This window comes from Desmodus rotundus, chromosome 3, assembly GCF_022682495.2.
Source record: "Desmodus rotundus isolate HL8 chromosome 3, HLdesRot8A.1, whole genome shotgun sequence".
Lineage (NCBI taxonomy): Eukaryota > Metazoa > Chordata > Mammalia > Chiroptera > Phyllostomidae > Desmodus > Desmodus rotundus.
This window is the reverse complement of record NC_071389.1, coordinates 191,632,917-191,653,834: the sequence shown is the minus strand read 5'-3', so window position 1 is coordinate 191,653,834 and position 20,918 is coordinate 191,632,917. Positions and strand designations below refer to the sequence as shown.

At 47.2% G+C, this 20,918-nt stretch overlaps 1 protein-coding gene across 4 annotated transcripts in view; it reads left to right on the top strand.

Moving 5' to 3' along the window:
• LARGE1 (LARGE xylosyl- and glucuronyltransferase 1) overlaps positions 1–20,918 on the top strand; it is a 453,793-nt gene that overhangs the window by 210,473 nt on the left and 222,402 nt on the right. For all 4 annotated transcript variants that reach the window (XM_053919473.2, XM_053919472.2, XM_024579159.4 and 1 more), the window contains exons 3-4: positions 386–687; positions 16,303–16,385. In XM_053919473.2, the coding sequence (XP_053775448.1) occupies positions 386–687; positions 16,303–16,385 (385 nt within the window). The remainder of the gene's footprint in view (positions 1–385; positions 688–16,302; positions 16,386–20,918) is intronic.

Here is a 20,918-nt window from a genome sequence, read left to right as displayed (position 1 = left end):
GCCTTCACTTTCCCTTTCACCTCTTTCCCCACCTCTCCTCCTCCTTCATATTCATAATGCTTTATTGAAAACAGTAATGTCTACCTAATAACGTGCCAAGTAGGGAAAAGAAGACAGTGCATTTAATTAGGAAAAATTATATTATGATTGTCTTCTCTAAACAGCATGTTAGTTTTTATCACCGCAATAAGTCATTCTGTTCTCGACTTTGTTCCCAGTTCAGTCTGGATGCGTTTATTTGTAACCCATTTTCCATCTGTTTTCCCTTGTAAATGGGATTGTGAAAGGAACTTTGCTATGCAGTAATGGCTGTCTGGGGTACATGGAGGGGCTGGGGTGTGTTTCATTCCAGGTTAACTCTTCCCTGGTTTTTCTGTGCCCACAGATGGAAAGCCCGTGTCTCTGTCTCCACTGGAGTCCCAGCCACACAGCCCCCGTTACTCAGCCTCGGGCCAGCGGGAACGTGAGAGCCTGGAGGTGCGCGTGCGCGAGGTGGAGGAGGAGAACCTTGCGCTCCGCAGGCAGCTCAGCCTGGCGCAGGGCCGGGCCCCAGCCCATCGCCGTGGCAACCACTCCAAGACCTACTCCATGGAGGAGGGAACCGGGGACAGCGAGAACCTTCGTGCTGGCATCGTGGCGGGCAATAGTTCCGAGTGCGGGCAGCAGCCAGTTGTGGAGAAGTGTGAGGTAAAGAGCACCTGAAGCCATCCGACGGCGCAACTGTCCCCACCTCTTGCAAATGTTGCCCTAGAAGTACCGCCAGGTGTGAATCTGGCATGGTCATTAACTTTGCTGTTGGGCCTGACAAATCATTAGCCTCTGAGCCTCAGCTTTGCCATCTGAAAAATGGGGATGAGAAAGCATATACTACAGTTATTAAAAGGTGCAGACTGAGGGAACCCACCCCTCCTTTCTTTCTTTCTTTTTTTTTTTTTTTTTAAGATTTTATTTATTTTCAGAGAGAGGGGAAGGGAGGGAGAAAGAGGGAGAGAAACATCAGTGCGTGGTGGCCTCTCACACCCCACCCAGTGGGGACCTGGCCTGCAACCCAGGCACGTGCCCCGACTGGGACCCATTCATTCACAGTCTGAAGCTCAACCACTGAGCCACACCAGCCAAGGCCCACCTCTCGTTTCTTTGCAGTTCATTTGGACCTGCTCAAGGTTGATACACCTAGTTGTCATCCTGACGACCCTTGTGACTTAGACTACAGTGTGAGTGGTGCACCTGGGGTTGCGGCCCTGTTGGGCAGCTCTCTTAGGTCTCATTCGCACTTTATAAACAGCTTCTGTAATTCAGAAGACTTGTTGCTTATCTGAGGCAGTGGGTTGAGCTTTTATAGCTTGATACCATTTTCCCTCTTTTAGACTACGCTTTATTTCTTAGTAACTCTCTGGACATTTGTAAAACTTACCAACCCTTCTTCCCACCCCACTGATGTAGCCACGATTATGTGTGAGCTGAATATACATACACCCTCCTCTCCCCTCCCCTCTCCTTCCTGCTTCTTTGGTTCCCTTGGACAGGACTTAGAGCACCCTGTTAAGAGCAAGACCCTTCGAGACACATAGAAGCCTGAGTTTTTCCCCCAGCTCAGGTGATTTCTGCTGTGAGTACTTGAACAAATTACCCAAACTCTCTGAACTTCCCATGTCTCATCATTAAGTTTGAAAAAATAATAACCTCCTTCATGGAATACTTGTGAGAGTTAAATGGGATGTCCATATAAAGGTACATATAGTGCTTTCGGTTACGGGCAATTTTGAAATTATTTTTAGGTAGACGCAGGTATTATGTGCTGTTTCTTTATTTCATTTCCTGGCCACATTCCCCGAATGTTAGACTTCAAACTTCCTGAAGAGAGAACTTTGCAAACTGTAACCTGCTGTTTGTGTGAATGGGATGGTTTCTAATATTGGTGACACCGCACGGTCTCTCACAGGGGACAGTAGGGCTTAGTGAGTGATGTAGACCAGTTCTATGGAAGGTTAGCGGCAAGTGCGGAGACTCTGGACTGGCGCAGTCAGGGAGAGCCCCTGGGGATGGTAGGGCTTCTCTTGGCTGGAGAGTAGAGTGGTGGAGACCTGGGGAGAGGCCGATGGAATATATCCAATCAGGAATGTACACGAGAGTAGGAAAAATACGAAGCAAAGCACTATCACACCAGGAAGAATTCAGGACACGGTGAGTGGGTCAGTCAGGCCAACACTGAATACCTGGGCAGGAAGTGGTTTCACTACATTATCATTCATTCATTGGCTCATTCATTCATTCATGACAAGTACTTATTGAGCCTCTGTTATGTATCTCACATTGTTCTCTGTGGTGGGAAATAGCAACGGATGCAAAAGAGACAAACTTCCTTTCTTCTAGTTCTTGTAGTCTTAGGTGGGAAGTGGAGAGAGAGAGATGATTAACACCTAGAGAAATGCAAATGTCAGTGGTGTTCAATGCCGTCTGTTTATTCAGTCCTGACTGTATGCCAGGTCCAGTCTCATTTAATCTCCCATAATCATTGACAGTGGCCTGTATTGTTGGACATCTCTATTTTACATCTTTGAAAATGGGGACTCGTCCTGGCTGGTGTGGCTCAGTGGACTGGGTGCCAGCCTGTGAACCAAAGCGTCACTGGTTCAATTCCCCATCAGGGCACATGCCTAGGTTATGGGCCAGGTCCCTAGTTGGGGGCTTGCAAAAGGCAACTAATGGATGTTTCTCTCCCTATCTTTCTCCCTCCCTTCCCCTTTCTCTAAAAATAAATAAAATCTTTAAAAAAGAAAATGGAGACTCAGCAGTATTCACAAATTCCCTTGGTCTAGGCTGGTTTGGGGAGGGCCCTAATCAGAGGAACTTCTGTTTGTGCCTGGGTGAAAGCTTGTTTGATTTCTGGCAGGGTCTGTGCTCTTGGGTGATGGTCATGGTGTCAGTTTGGAGTAGGTGATGGAATTCTGCTAATTACTTTGGAAGGCTCAGAGGGAGAGCTTTTCCCCTTGAGTATATTTACATTATTATGACCCAGTCCTACTTTTAAAGAACTGAAGAAAAACCAAAAAAGTGAAAAACAGAAAAGGAAAACAAAAGCGAAAAGGGTAACTGAGGGAGAAAAGGGGGGTTTCTCTGCCTGCCTGGACAGCAGCTTCCTTCCCCTATGTGGTTTTTTGACAGGTACACATTCTACTTTTAAAAAAGGCTTCTGCTGAGTCTTAGGGCCCCTCAAAATAGTGTAGGCAAAAGACGACTAGGTTTTGAAGCCGAGAGACAAGTCTTAATGCTGGGACATTCCTAGCTTAATAGCCATGTGGCATTGAGCATGTTGTATCACTTTTCTGTATTCAGTTTCCTTGTTTGTAAATTATGGGTTAAAATCAAGTTCCTGCTTCATATCCTTTGGATGGTGACAGTGGAGTTTTAGGCAGACTCTGAGATAGTCAGGTATATTAGTGTTAGATTTCATTGTAATGTATGAAAATATGCCAAGTGACAGTGACTCTGCATCTTATTTCATTTTATGGTCAAGAAGTCTGGAGGCTTTTGGTGTAGGGCTGTCCGTGTTAGGGAGGCAGACTTCCTCTATCTTTCATTCACCTTGCTTGCCTACATTCTCAAGGTCATCTCCTGATTGATGGTGACTGTCAGAGCTTCAGTCATGTCCACATTGCAGGTGGCAGGAAGAGAGCAGCATTAAAGTGGGGCATCTAACCTCCCTTTAAGAACATGTCTTAGACATTTCCCAGTCAGTTCCTTTTAGGACCTATTGGCAGCACTTTGTTGCAGGGCTGCCTTTAGCTGCCATGTAGCTGCAAGGGAGCCTGGAAAAGATAGATGTTATTCACGGAAGCCATATTTTCCACTAACATGTTGGAGTTCTGCTTCTAGAGAAAACAGTGTGGTTACTTTTGGCATTCTTTGTCACCGAATAGTCCCCAAACTTGGTTGTGCATTGGAATTACATATCAAAAATGCATATTCAGGGGACCCACTTAGATTTACTAACTGAGAATCTCTAGGAGTAGGTCCCAAGAATAGGGGTACTAAAAAAAAAATCCATTCAGGTGATTCTGAGATAGTGGAAGCTGTTTGGAAACCACTGCTTGAAGGCACAACATAAACACACAAGGGGATTCTCTCTATCCCTGCACTCTTTGAAAGATAATGTGGGGATATAGGTATTTAGACCTTCAGGTTGCTTCAGTTTTTTGGGGTTTTTTTTTTTTATTCTTTTGACTTGCATCTGAGAATATTCTCTCTCTCTCTCTCTCTCTCTCTCTCTCTCTCTCTCTCTCTCTCTCTGCATTAATTGATAACATTACTTCTTAGACCCTTAAAAAGTGATTGTTGGTGAAATTTGTCTGTGATGAGCCCCTGGTCCTGTTCACATCTTCTGTAGATGAATTTGAAAGTCTTGATTTTATTCCGAAGTGATTTACTGTGGGTGCACATTTACCTTGATGCTGGCTTCGTACCCATTAGCAATGTACTTCCTCTGTCTCCATGGCTTGGTATTTATCAATTGTAGTGAAAAGGCTGTAGAGGCAAACAAGAAATGTCATCCAGTGGCGTCAAAATAGAAGCGTGTCTTCATCTGACACGTGGTGGCTACAAGTGCTAAAGTTCGCCCCGACAGGCTGTCAGATGCAGGGCCCTGTAACCAGGGACATCACCTTCATCTCTTGTTGCACTGTAACTTCTCTGGGGTATGACAAGTATTCCTGAAAACTCTTCTGTGATGATGCCCAGGCTGTCCGCTGAGGTATCCGGTGATAGAAGCAAGAGGCCCTCGCCAGTCCTTGTGTCCTCTGATCATTTCCTAATTACGTCCTTTGCAACTAGCTGCCTGCGTTATCCGTGTATTTGTGTTGTCAGGGCAGGGTTGCTCCCAGGAGGGGCTGGTTTCTGTGTGCCCTGAGACTTGGAACAGAATGATTCTCTTTGATCGCCACCTGTGCCCATGTGTGTACCGATATGTATACCGATATGTATATTTTTCTTGCATTCTGGTCTACTTTGGGGGTCAGCTGTGGCACAGGAGAAAAATCACTGGACCTGGAGTCAGACTTCCTCACCAGGAATTTTTGCTTTGCCACTCACTGGTCACGTGACCTTGGGCATTCCAGGTATTCCCGTGGAGTGTGTTTTGTCATTAGAAAATGAGACTATGTTTTTCCCAGTGCAATTGTGAGGACAAAATGAGAGAGCAAATGGGAAGCTAACTCTGTGTGAGTGTCACGTATACTTATGATGACAGATATTCCAGTTTCCTATTGCTGTCTAACAAATCACTTAAAACACAGTGGCTTAAAACACCAGTCACTTTATTAGTTGTCATAATTTGTGTGGGGGGGAGGTCAGGGATTTGGGAAGTGCTTAGCTGAGTGGTTCTGGTTTGGGGGCCTCATACCATTGTCCTTCAGTTGGTGGCTGGAGCTGAAGCAGTGCAGGCCTGTAGCAGGGGAGCTGGCCCAGCATCGCTCTGTGTTGACTTGGGGCCTCTCCATGTGGCCTGTCTGCGGGGCTAGTCTGGGCTTCCTCTCAGCCTGGCGGCTCCAGGGCAGTAGGCTGCTTAGCTGGCATCTGAAGGCTTTAAGTACAAGTACTCCAGTGAGCAAGGCAGAAGGGAAGCACTTTACGACCTGGCCTCAGAAGTCACATAGTGTCACCTCTGCTGGTAGTGTAGCCTATTGGTTGAAACATTCACAAAAGCCCACCCAGTTTCAAGGCAGTGGAAACACACCCCACCTCTCAATGGGAGGACTGTCAAAGAATTTGTGGATATGCTTGAAAACAGCAACAATCGATACTGTTTTTATGGAAAGGCAGGTGAATGGTACTCTCTGACGTCAGACCACCTTTAAGGGAGCATCTTTCCTTCTACTCTATGCTTTGAACTTTTTCCCTTAGTAGTGATATAATCGTCATAAAAGTTACCGTTTACTCGGCCTTTACAGTGCACCAGATACTATGCTTACATAAAATAGCTCATTTAGGCCACACCACATACTTTCTTCCTTTTGCAGGTGAGAAGACACCTAAAGGTGAAATAACTGTCTCAAAGTCACACTGCCAGGAAGAGGTGGGGCTCACATTTTTTCTAAGCGGTTTACTTCCAGCACCTGCACTTGGAGCCACTGTGTTAGACGCTCTGTGACTTGTCGCTACTGGGACCCACGCTTTTCATCAGCTTCAGCGCCCCAGTTCTTCTGTGCCTGGCAGGTGCCTCACTTCAGAAGGCTTCAGGTGACCAGTTATGATAGGGGGCTCGTCTTCCACATTGGGGGCCACAGCAGCTCTATAAGCATTCTCATTGCTTAGTAGGCCTAAGCAAGGATGCGTCTGTTCTTTTTTAAGGGACTTGGGTTGTTTTAAATTGCCTTCCAGATTGTGGCTGCGTTTGTTAGCTCAGCAGGGATTTACCATTTTGCTTTTGGCTTTCTGTTTATAAAACTTGTCACCTCTCACCTGCGTTTTTCTGAGCCCCTAACTAACCCACAGTATTTTGAGCTGTTTGATCTCTTTGTTTGTAGTTCATCTGCCAGGATTTTACATCATATCCCAGCAGTGGAGGGTTGGCCCACAGTCTTCTCACATGCCACATTACTGTTGGATGATGCTGTCATAGCATTTGAACTTGCACTTCACTAGCTTCATCTGTCAGGTTTGGGGCTCCTTCAAAGATGTAGGTGCGCTGAGATGTCTTCCCTCAATGTCAGGCTCTGAAATTAGAGAATGTTGTAGATGGAGGAAGCCTAGTAAGTTTTCCTACACAGTAATTTCAGGGAGTCCTGGCTCCCACCGTATCTTAGGTACCTTCTCTGGCTCTAGTATTTATTGCTTCATAGAATGTTATCCCCAAAACTTAGCAGCTTAAAACAATATGCATGTATTATCTCATACAGCTGCTGGAAATTATAAATCCAAGAGTAGGCTAGTTAGGGTAGTGGCCCTAGATCTCCCATGAGGTTGTAGTATCTTAACTAGATACTATACTAGGGCTGAGGTCATCTATAGGCTTGGTTGGGGCTGGAGGTTGTGTTTTCGAGATGGCACACTGGCCTGGCTGGAGCCCCAGTTCCATTGGACTCCTTGATTTTCTCCACTGGACTGCTTGAGTGTTCTCACAGCGTGGCAGCTAGCTTTCCTGGAGGGGTGATTCAGCAGAGCAAGGCAGAAACCACAGTCATGTTTATGGCCCAGCCTTCGTCATTATGTTGTACACCATGGCTTCTGCCGAGTTCTGTTGGTCATACACATCAGCCCTGATAGTGTAGGAGAGTTTGCACAAGGCCATGAGTGCCAGCCGACAGAGATCTGTGAGGACACTCTTGGGGGCTGGCTACCACACTATGGCCATTGCAAGGGGCCCCATCTCTGGCCGTCTTCTGTCTGTGTCTCCAGAATGTCCCTGCCTTCATCTGCTTCCTATATCGCTTTCTCTTATGAATTTAATGTTTGAAAATGGACCTTTATTGTATTTTTTAATTAAATAAATCTTAGGGAAAAAAATAGAGATACATAACACACACAAAGAAAACATACCAACAAAAACAAGTAAAGATGCAGCCAGCTCATTTTACAGATGATGAGACCGAAGTGGGGAAAACAGCTGCAGTTCTGTCCTCACTTTCCATAGCTGCGATCGTGGCCCAGGTGATGAATGATTCTGGTGGCTCCCCTCCCCACTCCTGCGTCTTCTGCCCCCTTGTATGTGACGAGGATAAAGGCAGCGCCAGCATTTGACTGAGCCGGGGGAACTGGGCAGATCTGAAAGCCCTCCTTCCCACAATGGGACAGAGACTATCCCGATTCTTACGTGAAGGGAGTGGGAGTGAGGGCAGGAGGAAGAAACTGAGCCCTGGCTTTTGAGAATATCTTAACGCTCAAGTCCTTGAATATAGGGCCTTATCACTCCATAAACTCTTTTGTAATAATAAATAATGACAGCTGATACGTATCTACTACTTATAGGATGCCAGGCTGTAAGCCCTTTGCATGAATCATCTCAATCTGTCGAACAACCCTGGAAATCGATATATCTATTTCCCCCTTTTTTTAATCAACAAGGAAACTGAGGTTCCAGTAGGTGGTATTGTATCTTCAAAGAAGGGGAGGAGTTTGACAGGTGAGGTGGCGCATCAGTGCATCCTAAGCTGAGAAATAGGGAAGCTCAGCTAGTCACCCTGCTGGATGAGAGCATGAGCCCCATGAAAGGCGGGGCAGGCTGTTGAGGGTAAGGATACTAATTATACCTGCTTTCACTTACTGTGTAAGTATTAGGTGTTAGGCATTGTGTTTTATGTATGTTAGCTCATGCAATCATTTTAATTGTCCTAATTTTATAAATGGGATGGTGTAGGCTTATTGAGGCCACATAGCTAAAAAGTGCGCAGACCCACACTGTAAATCTTTTCTGTTTTGAATTGTGTCACAGGGAAACCATATAACATGAACTGTACCCTCTTAACACTATTCACTCTGTACACTTAAAAATGATTGAGTGTATGCACTTTGTGGTGCGATAGGATTTTCAGAACTTTTTCGTCTTGCCAGACTGAAACTGCAAACATGAAACAACTCCTCTTCCATTTCCCTCTCCCTGCTTCCTGGCAGCCACCATTCTACTTTCTGTCTCTGAATTTGGGTACTTTAGGTAGCTCATAGAAGTGGGACGGACCATTCTGCATTTGTCCTTTAGCGACTGGCTTGTTTCACTTAGCATAATGTCCTCAAAGTTCGTACAAGCTGCAGCATGTGTCAGGATTTCCTTCCTTGTCAAGGCTGAGCAATATTCATATAACATATATATATATATATGAACATATTTTGTTATCCATTCATCTGACAATGGACACTTGGGTTGTTTCCACCTCTCCATGAACAGTGCTGCTATGAGCATGGGTGTGCAAACATCACTTGAAGATCCTGCTTTCAGTTTCTTTTGAGAATATATAAAATCTATCTCCAAACGTGGAGTGGCTGGATCATATGGAAATTCTATTTTAATTTTTCCAGGAACCATTATACCCTGTACCAGGGGTGCCAAACTTATTTTCACTGAGGGCCACATCGGCCTCGTGGTTGCTTTCAAAGGGCCGAAATAATTTGAGGACTGTATAAATGTAACTACCCCTTAACTGTTACGGAGTTGAAATTACATTTGGCCCTTTGAAGGCAACTGCGAGGCTGATGTGGCCCCTGGTGACGATGAGTTTGACACCCCTGGCCTATACCATAGCAGCTGCACCATTGCATACCCTCAGTTACAGTGCACGATTGCTCCTCATCCTCACCACAGGCTGTAAATCTTAATACCTGTGATGCTCTGCTTCCTGCACTGGAGAAGTCGACTGCAAAGCAATCATGAGGGATTTTGAAAGATACATCACCTGGTCTTTCTCACCTCCTCCACTACCGCCCTGTCTTACATCACCTCTTGGTTATGGTGCCAGGAAGCACATGCTGACATGGGGTTTCTTGTGTAGACTGCCTACGAAGGTTTGTCTGTGGGGCCAGCACCTGAGGATGCTGTGGGTTTTATTGGATGTGGTCACCGCAGGAAGGGGCTGACCTTGGAAAGGTGGCTCGCTGCTTCCAGACAGTTCTGTAGTTGTGACCGCTCATGGCCGCCTGCCCACCGCACACTGAGCAACATGGACCCCATCGAAGGGGCATTGGGCAGCATCCACCACACTTGGCTCATTGCAGTAACTTCTGGACTGGTCTCTCTGCTTCCTTGCTTGCTCCCCTACCCGCTATGCATGCACACACAGAAAATCTGTTCTCAACTGGCATCTTGAGTGAGCCTTTTAAAATAAAAGTCAGATCGTGCCATTTCCAGCTCTGAGCTCTCCAGTGGCTTCTCTGCTCACACATCAGAAAAGGCAGGTTCTTTCAAATGCCTGTGTCAGGTATTCAGGGTTAGCCTCATGGGCCCCTGTGGTCTCCCCTCACCTCCCCCTCACTGCCTCTGTCCGGGCAGCCCAGTCTCCTCCGTGGTCCTAAAGCCCACTGGCTACCATGTACTATCCCCTGCCTGGTGCACTTCACCTGGATACCTGAAAGGCTTATTTCCTCATTGACTTCAGATTTGCGTTCCAGGGTCACCTCTCAGGGATAGCTGCCCAGACAAGCCCACTTTAAAATCTTAGCCCTACTCACCACCCATACACACATCCCCCAAGTAGACTGTTGACTCCCATGGGGGGTGGGGGGCAAGGGTTTGGTCTCTCTTGCTCACTGCTATACCGCCAGCACCCACAATTGAGCATGGTGTGCAGTAGGTGCTCAGTTCTCTTTTGTAGAGTGATTGAATGTTTGGTGAGTGTGTGTCCACTCTTGGGTCAGGCCAGCTACCCGGAGGCCCCGTAGGGAGGAGCGTAACACATGGCAGCCATAGGGGATCCGTATCAGGCAGCATTTGGACAGCTCACCTGCCCCAAACATGGGTCCACTCTACCCATTAAACTGCTGTTGACCCCACATCAGTCTCACCTGTTCGTGTGCTTTCCATGAAACACTTGTTTTTCTGATGCCTCAGACTGTTATATTCTTCCTAACCAAGCAAATCAGTCCTGTAGCAGGCCAGGAATATGCGGGATGGACCAGGCTGGATGGGTCTTCTCCTCTTGCTCATTCATTATTGGGCCTTGACTTGGGGTCAACCTGGAAGTTCAGCCCATCTTCTCACACTGGGCCCCGTAGCCCTTGCAGCTCACCTGCTGCTCATCAAGCCCCTGATGGTTTGGTTTCCATTACAGGTGGGAGGTGTCTCCTGATTTCTACAAGCTGAATTCTGTGTTTTGGGTCCATGATTCAGTATCTAAAGCAAATAGAATTTTATTGGTAGTTTACCAGGAGAGTACAGGTGCCTAAGATTTGTAGGTGCCTAAGATGATTTTAAATGACACATTAGCAATGCTTTTTAAACATTTTAATAGTTACATATATACTTCATGAGCTTGGGTGTGTAGGTTTACAGGCAGGACTCTGAATTCAACCCAGTTGCCACCAACTGGCTGAGGCATGGGGCCTTGAACGAGGTACTTAACTGTTCTGTCTCTCCTTCTTCATCTCGAATTTTGGGAAACCTTGGATGTTAGGAAGACTCTGTATAGAAATAATAAATTCCTCCTTTTATGAAGGAGTCCCTAAGGATCAGAGAGGTTAGGTAACTTGCCCCAGCTCACCCAGCTGGCCAGAGGCAGAGCTGGGGTGGCCATCAGCTCTCTTGATTTCCAGGTCTTCGTTCTTTGCGCAGTGGAAGCCTCCATCCCTTTGCCTTTTCCTCACCCCGAAGAACCGGAAATTCCCAGACCTGGGAGAGCATGCAGATGGGTGCTACCATCACTTGTTTTGTGCAAGTGAAGGAGGAAGTGGTGCTGTCTGTAGAAAAGGTATTGGAAATAGTCTCTGTGAACACCCCTCATACCCTCTCAACCTAATCACAGCCAACAGCTCTCAAGTTTTTACCAGAGACACTCCTCAGCGTGCTTTAACCGGAGCAGTGGTTCTCAAAGTGTGGTCCCCGAATACACAGCATCAGCATCACCCGGACGCAGGTCATCCTCAGGCCTCTCGCCCAACCTCCTGCCTCAGAAGCTCTGCAGAGGGGCCCAGCACTCTGTTTTAATAAGCCTTATAGGGACTCGGATGCATGTTTGAGTTTGAGAACCATGGACTCTGGGTCCTCAACAGCCCCTTGAGAGTGGGTAGTGGTATGTCCTGTAATACTAATGAGGAAGTTATAGCAGGGAGGTGATGTTACTGTCTCCTCGTGCTGTGTGTGCACCCAGTCAACATGAACAGGCAGCGGCTCACCGGGTGCACCTTCTGGCACTCGACCGGCCGATCCTCACGGCAACCAATGGGGTGCCCTTTTTTATCTCCATTTTACAGATGCGCCAGTGCAGCTGCTCCAAGGTCATATGACGACTCAGCTTTGAAGTTGCAGCTCAAACCCAGGTCTCTTGATTCTTGTTGGTTTTCTTCACTGACTCACTCCTGCCTCTGTCCATAGCTCTGTGCCTCTCCCAGCTGCCACCTGGCAGCAGCTGTCCTCTGGGAGGGCCTGGCCTCCAGCACCAGAATCTGGAGCTGTGGTCCAGGATCTGGACCGAGCCTCACTTTCTGCAGTTTTTAAATGGGTTTCCCCTCTCTCTCCCACACCTGCAGGCCCCAGATGGGAGATGCTTTCTCTACATCGTGCCCCCCAGGCAGAACGTCTGGAAGGGTGTATACCAGGCCCTTTGGGTCGCTGCTGACGGTATGGCTAAGGCAGCAGGGCTGGGCTGCCCCTTGCCTGCCACCTCTTAGTTTGGTCTGAATTTCTTTTGGGACAATGATTATATGCATATTTGAGAAAACAACGCTGGGGGATATTTTTCTGTCACTTTGGAAACTCCAAAAAATGCCCGTCATGCCTGAATTCCTCCTGTAGGTCCTAAAAGCAGAAGTCACTCCCTGACCCCAGTGGCACCCCCAGTGGCACCGGGAATGTCCCTGGTTCACAGCTATGGCACTCTCCAACCTGCATGTTCAGGGGCAGCTTCCAGATGTGCCAGGGGTGCAGAGCACCTGACTCAGGACTCAGGGGAGGGACCAGGAGCCTTTATGGGCCTCCTTAGAAAGAGCCTTGCAGTCCATGTGTCAGATCTCTGTTGATCTCCCTGAAATGTGTAACTACAATATACGTTTTCAAGTTGGGCACATGGGCGACCTGCTGCTTTGTTTCTCTTTAGGGGAAAGCACTAGATCTATGCAGGCTTCTAAGTCTCCTGGGCTTCCCTTCCAGCCACCAGGACAAATGGGATGCTGAGGAAGGGTCACCAGAGTTGGTCAAGAAGCATGGCATGCTGAAAGGTGTGGGAGGGAAGGCATGGGCCGTGTGGAGGGAAACTGACGAGTGTCACCAAGCTCCCTGAGGAGTCATTGCAAACCCCGGGCGAGGGATGGGAGGTGGGGGCTTGTGAACCCAGCAAGAACTGGAAGTGTAGAAGGGGAGGGCTCCTGACAGGAGCAGGGGAGCCTGGCCTCCCCTTCCTCCTGCCCTCCTGTGACCAAAGTTAGCCAGAATCCGGAAGTTCTAGGAACCCAGTATTTCAGTCTATAAAGGCCAGGCTCTCAGGCACACAGGGAGCTGGGGAAAAGGTACAGAGGAAGTCTGGAGGAGCAAAGAAGAACATCATCCCCCCACCTACCCAGCCTTTGTCACCAATAAAGGCAAGTGTGACATGTACAGATATAGGGAGGAAGGCTTGATAAGCAGGCCAATGGTCATGGAATCCAATGTTTAGACACTTCCCTCTGATGGAAGGAATGTTCAAGTACCTGGGGCCATCTTTAAGCCACCACACTGAGAAAGGAAAACCTGGACTCCATAGCTTCAGGATCGAAAGTTGTCATGGTGGGACCATGTGTGTGACCCTGTTCTTCAAGGGCCATTCATCCCTGTCCCCTACTCTCCCCACTCCTTCCCGCACCGCCTGCCCACTCTTGTCATTCACTTCTGCACCTATGGGATTTGGGGCCACCCAGACTCTTCCAAGAGCACGTCATGGCACTTTGACTTCCTGCTCTCCTGGGTGGCAGGGAACAGCTGCTAGGGCTTCGGGTGACGAATTTATCCGTGATGGTGGTAATAGTGGATGAAAAGAAAGAGACTGGAAAATTACGTAAAATATTTGAGGGTGCGTGGCTATAATTACATTTAATGGGCCTATTTTTAAAAGTCCCTGAACCCTGAAACCAAGGTAAAGTTTGATATCTCAGAGGCCTCATGTTTAAATATTTCTAATTCTACAGAGCCTGATTCAGCGTGCTTTTACCCATTCTTGCCCCCTTCCTGGGTATGTCTCCCGTGTGGGAGCATTTTTCCATCCATTTTCTTCGTGATTTAAATGGTGACAGTTGCATCCGCATTTCAGTCTCTCAGAGACATTTTGCAGAGGTGAGGGTTGGCGTCTTCATTTTGCAGGTCGAGAAATGAAGGCATAAATTAGACTGAGAAGAGGCAGCATCTGTTCCCTGTGGGAGCGGAGGTTCTCCTAACCCCCTTCCTTCTCCCTAAGAAGAAGGTTTCTAACAGTAGCACTGCTGGCCTTTTGGGTAGGATCATTCTTTGCTGTGAGGGCTGTCCTGTGCATGGTAAAACGTTGAGCCTCGTCCCTGGCCTCTCCCTGGATTTGTCACACCCCCAACAGTGACAACCAAAAATGTCTCCAGACATTGTCAAAATGTTCCAGGGGGACAGGGGACTTCATTAACCTCTGTTGAGAGCCAGCACCTTCAGCAGAGTAATTCTGGGTCCTGGACATCAGAGACTGTGAGTTGATTGGTCTCAGGTGGGGCTGGGGCACAGGGGATATTTCAACAATCTGTTGGGTGTTTCTGATGTGCCCTTGGGGTTCAGAATCTCTGTTCCCAAGTCCGAACCTCACCTCTCTAAGCCTGTCTGCTGATCTGTGATACTGAAATAATAGCGCTGTACCTGTCCCATCCAACCAAAAGACTTAAATCTGTTAATCTGTCTAAAGAATTAATCACAGGGTTTAGAACATAGTGATTTATTTGCTCAGGACATATTAGCTCTCATCAGGCTTACTCTTCTTCTCTTACCTACCCTCAGCTTCCTTCTTGATTCCCAGGTACAAGCATGGAGGGGGGACACTGCAGCCCTGATCCAGGGGTGGGGGGCTGCATATTGAGTGTGGAGGTGATGAGGTAAGGGAGCCAAGGGTACAGTGAGATGATTGTCATTCAGTAAGCAGCAATAGTGCTGAAAGGGACTCGCCGTGAGCACAAGGAGCAGGTGTCGTGGGCACAACGCTCTGAGAGTCCCGCAGGAGTGGGGAGCCTGTGATTTCAGGATTTCTGAGACAGCAAGTGTCTGGACATAGCTAAGGGTCAGCTTCTGGCACCAAGAGTTTGTGGCCCAAGAGGTGGGAAGACCATTGGCATTGAAGAGGTTGTGGAAATGTGTTCAGAACTGTTGGATGGCTTGTCCCCGGGACAGTTAGACTTCCTTTGCTGGTGTCGCAGGTAGGGGTGTCATTGTCCTCAAAGCCTGTGTGGGAGCAACCTGGGTATCAGAACTGCATTCTGAAGTGGTCCATTAGGGGAACAGGGAGTCTGGAAGCCACACCATGGGAGGAAGGGCTGTGGGTGGTTGTGAAAATGAAGAGGCACCCATCGAGAACCCTCCCTTTAATTGGAGTATTGGGTGCCAAAGGGGATATACTCGTTCTGTGGTCCTCCGGGGAGTGAATGAGGTTGTAGTGGGGTCAGGAGGCAGGTGTCGATGCTAGAAAGGCTGTGCTTTGTAAATGAGACAGCATGAGAGGCTTGAACTCTCCATCCCTGGAGCTGTTTTGAGAGAGGCCAGATGGTTCCTGAAGGGGGTGCCGTAGAGCAGCACTTTCTGATCTTTGTCAAGTAGTGGCCCATTCATTCTGTATAGAAACTAATACCAGTATGGTGCCAGGAGGTACAATAGTGTGGCCAAGCCTGAGGTAGCCTGGGGAGCTTGGAGAGGTAAGTAACTTTGTCACCTGCAGTCCATGCCCGGCACACCGAGGCGCCAAGGCACTCCATTTGGGAAGCTCAGGTCTCAGTGGGCCGAGCACCGTATCCCGTCCTTGGCATTGTCCACTCACATAGTCTATGATACACCCCTTATGTGATGGGGAGTCACCCAACACTACCACTTTTGCAGGGTCACCTTGGGTTAACGGACAGAGCCAGGATTCATTCGTTCACATCTGGGGCCCATGCTCTTAACTACTTAGGTGAGATGGCCCATCAACTTCCCTTCAGTTCTGCCAGTCTTCCGTTCTTTGAATGATATCCCAGCTGCGACCCAGACATCGTACCAAGTTGGCCTTTACCTGAGGCCTCTTGTGAGAACGTTTCACAACCTCTCGGAGCCATCCCTTCTCAGCCTGAGATCCCTGGCGGCCACTTCATCCTTTCAGGGTGTATTTCTTTCTTCTCTCTTGTTACCAGCTGTCATTGTCTCCCAGCTTGGGGGCAGGGAACTCACTGTTCATTTGAGCCGATCGCTGTTCCTCTTGTCCCCAAAATGTAATTGAAAAGAGCCTTAATGGCTTCCAAATGATGATAGCTCCATAAACCAATTAAAAAGGCCTTAATAAAACTGTCTTGAGTTATTTTCCGGAGATGCAGCCTCTGTTCTGTTTCCTGATGATCCCAATGAGAAGTAAGGGTGGTTTTTCTTTGTCGTGCGGTCGGAAGCACCGGGAAGGCCCTCTTCCATCTGTCTAACTGCTCTCCTTGTTCTTGTTCGCTTTCTAGACAATCCACGTTGCGATCGTCTGCGCCGGATATAATGCCAGCCGGGACGTCGTCACCTTGGTCAAGTCCGTCCTGTTTCACAGGTGAGCGTGATGGTCGCATTCTGCCAGAGTGTGTCCGCCCACGCCCACGTGTGTATGTGTGTTTCTGTGGGGAAGGGTTAAATCAGAGCACCATTTCTCAACGGTCAGTTAAGCTGCCATGAGACCTTGGGGAGATTACTGTGTTACTTACGTTTAATAGCAGCGATTAGGTGCTGTCTCACCATATTTAGAAGTGCAGCTCTGAGACCTGAAGGGACCTTCAAGGACACCCCAAATTTGATGTTTCAATTTCTTCATCAGCTTCCCTTGCCTGACAGTCATCAGACCTGTTTACACGTCCCTGTTGACAGGTTGTGGCTGAGTTGTGTTTCCTCCCCCAACCCTGCTCCCACCCAAACTTCATTTGTTAGAGTTTTAACCTCCAATACCGCAGAAGGTGACTGAATTTGGAGACAGGATCTTAAAAGAGATGACTCGATTAAAATGAAGTCCAGTAGGGTGGGTCCTCATCCAGCGTGACTGGTGTCCTTATAAGATGAGATTAGGGCCCAGACACAGTGTGAAGACCACGTGAGAACACGTGGAGAAGGATGGCGTGTACAAACTAAGAGAAGAGGCCTCGGAAGAAACCAACCCTGCCAACACCTTGATCTTGGACTCGAACCTCCAGGAGTGTGAGAAATAAATTCCGATTATTTAAGCCACTCCATCTTAACCACTCCATCTATGGTACTTTGTATCCATTCTGTGGTTTTTTGCCAGGGCAGCCCTAGCAGACTAAATTAAGTTGTTTACTCTTTCCCCCACCTCCGGGCATTTCTGACCATTAGGAAGGTCCTGCCTTCTATTAAAGTGAAAATTACCCACCTGCAGGTGATATCCATGGCCCTTGTGGGTCCCCCTGGAACCAGTTGCACAAAGGATAGATTCCTCTCCCTCCTGGGAGCCACACTGCCTTTCTGAGTCATCGCTTGCCCCTGTGAAATTCCTGATGTTTGCCTCTACTTACTCACGGGGCCGTTCTTCCGTGCCCTCACTGTTTCGGTTGATATCTCAGCCCACTTAGGGTATATCCAGAATTGAATCTCCAGTTCCAGCCAGTGTCCTTGGCTCTATTCAAAATATCTTACCAAGAGTTTGGATGAAGCTTACCCAAAGCGTTAGCCAACAGTACGGAGACGGATCACATGATCGAGTCAGGTTCCAGAAGGTTCTCAGCAATAGGAATAGTCATGAAAAGCTCCGAAGTCAACCAAACAGAGATCAATAGAAAGTTTTACACTTGAATCCACCTGTCAACAGAGGTAGGAGGAATGGTGGACACCCAAGACCTGCCAACCCTGCAGGAAACGGGGTTCATCTTTGGTTCAGTCCCCCCGCCAGCCCATCCAGGATCTTTCTTGAACCCATTTTTCCATCCTACTGTTTCCTCTCCATCCCCACAGCGCCTGGCTGAGTTCATGTACACAGAGTCTCTCATGGCCACTCGTCCTTCCATCTCCCCAGATCCTGAGTGATACTTCAGACAGGCATTGACTTCTCCTTGTCAAGGGGAGAGGACTGAATCTCCACCTGGTCACACAGACCATGTGGGATGGGTGAGGTCACTATTAACCTGGGCCTCCCTATGTGCCTGCAGTCAGCTAGCAGGTCAGCAAAACACCAGATTCACTGCCCTCCTGCCCTGTGGAAGGGGGTCGGGAGAGGCGGGCAACCAGTAAACCGAACACTCTCAGGGGTGGGGCTGTCTCCCTCCTCCTGCTCAGTAAGGAGGAAATGGGAATGGCTAGTGGGACTCCACCCTCTGTCTCCTGACTGCAGGGGAGCGCCCTTTCCGCACATCCATCACTCCTAGCGCCTTCAAGACTCCGTGTGGTTCTTCAGCCTTCATCTGTCAATTGAAACCAGACATTTGGAGGCTAAACATTGAATTAGATGAGTGGTTTTCAGCCTTTTATGTATTCAGCCCCTGTTTCCACTAAAGAACTCGGGTCCCTCCCCAACTGAAGAAAAAGCCCACTGTTTAGCAAAGCGTGTTTGCATCTTTACAGGTCATCCATTATATTGTGTATTTCTCAATTATGGCCAATTATCAGGTCACAGAAACTTCTGATGCTGTGTTGATTGTCAATATTGTTGCTGTTGCTTTAGCCGCAAGTCAAATAATTCCAATAGTTGTCAAAATGGTAAGAATTCTGTTGGATACAAACTTTCGCTCCCACACTAACAGTGCAGCACAAGGATGTTAAATTTAAAAAGAGCAGTAGTTTCGTCGTCCGCGGCTGATGGCGTGCCGCACAATTTCGTGGAGGCGTGGGGACTGGAGAAGAAAGCAAATTCTTATGTGTTATGAAAATGCTGCCCCCCACGCCAGCGACGTCCTGATCTTTTTGAACCCAATAACCACTTCCCTCCCTCCCATCCATGAAATTCTACAGATTGATATGCTGGTGCCAATGAGCTTGGATATCAAGACAATAGGACTTTTGAAAGATTTTCAGCCCAGAAAGTCCAGCTATAAATAGCTTCATTGCTTCCAAAGCGCATGATGGGGATTAACAAACACATGATGATAAAATGCTTTGACAAACGCAGTCCCTTCCTAATGGTAAAAATAATGTAATAATAGTGGGCCAGGATGCCTCTTTTGGCTTTCACTATGAATTACAGTAATTAGATTTAGTTTCCAGACAAGATTTTCAGCAATTTCTTTATTGAAGGCTTGCTTTGTTAGATGGAATCAATTTTACTTCTGCAATACGCCTCGTGAGAGTAGGCACACTCTACTTTGAAAGACAGTGAAAGAGTGATATGAGCACTCATGTACAGTGGTGCCCACACCGAAGACTGCTCTGACAATTTGGGGGCGAAAGAAATGTCATCGTGTTATGTCCAAGACCAGGACCCTATATGACTACATTCGAGGCTCTCTCTTAAGAGGATAATCATAACTATAAAAAAACTTTTATGAAATATTACTGATAATTAGAAAAATTAGAACAACACTTAAAGACAGTAAGATTAAATAAATGGAACATCCTCTTAAGAGTAAACCGTGTTCTTGGTTGGTTTTAAGAAGTATGTCATAACAGACAAAAATAATATTTTATGATACAAAATAAGTGACAGCATAATTCAAAAAAATACGCATAATATCCACTCTATAAACATGTGTGTTGCATGCACACAGATGCACACATACATAGTGGGAACACGGGGGAGGGTGGTAAAAGACTAGCAGAAAGAAATAAAAAAACGGAATTTTTGCATGTTGTGGTTGGGGGCGGTGTTGCTTTTGTTGTCCTTTACGCTTATTTTTGGTCATCTCGTTAGGCAGCTTCTATGGTGAAGAAAAAATGGATGAGAAAAAGAAATACAAAATATATGTGAGCAAAAGCTTATCTAATAGAAAATAGCACAATGTATGTTTTTGTCACCTAGATGGAAATACGTTTAAAGGAGAATTTGGGGAATGCCTGTAGCCCCAACCCCAAATGCAAATAAACCGGAAAATATAGCTGCTTTTCCAGGAAACTGAGCTTTTAGTGAGCAGAGAAAGGAAATATTTATTTAGTAACTTAAGTGTTTACCTCCTGGGCAGGAAGGTTGGCCAGCTTATAAAAATTTAATATTTGCTTGCTAGGATGATCTACTCACTCTCACTCTACAGCCCTGCTGGCTGGGAGAGGCTGGGTGAGTCCCTCACTCTGCATATCAAGCAGCTGGGTGGGGTTTTTTCTGTTTGTTTTAACTTCACTTTGCTCCCCTGAAGACCATGGAAGATGAAACAGCCTATTTGTGACCAGTATCGGCCTGTAATTGTCTTATTGCTTATTCAGGCTTAAATTTATTATAGAAACAGTTTCCGGATGGTAAAGGGAGGAATCTAGGATTTGAATAAAACAAAGAAACAGCTAGATCATGATTCTGGCCTGGCCATCTCTGAGCTGGGTGGCCCTAGGCAAGTCACTGTACTTCCTGCAGCTTTGGCTTGTTCCCTAAGCCATCAAAGAGCCTGTTTTGAAAATCAAAAGAGATGAGCTGTGGGAAACATCTCTGCATTTTTGTTTATGTAACACATACAAATGTATCAGGCCCTGTTCCTAGAGCTTTTCAGGTATTCATGCATTTTCTGCTCATATGCCTCTTAGAGGTGAATATTGTTACTGTCCTCATTCCACCAATGATAAAACTGAGGACCAAGATGTTAAGTCAAGCCCTGATAGTGTTGCTCAGTGGGTTGAGCATCATCCCACTGAAACATCACAGGTTCGATTCCCAGGCAGGGCACATACCTGGGTTGTGGGCCATGTCCCAGGTTGGGGGCATGCTAGAAGCAACCAATTGATGTTTCTCTCACACATCGATGTTTCTCTCCTGCTCTTTCTCCTTCCCCTTGTCCCTGCATACCCTCTCTCTAAAAATAAATAAATCTTTAAAAAAAAGTTAAGGATGAAGGTCATGCAGAGGGGATGGGCAGGACCAGGTTTGAACCCAGTCAGCCTAGCTTCAAAGTCTGAGCTCACAATCGGGGAAAAAAAGTTACCATTTTGAGTATCTTTTTTTAAAAGT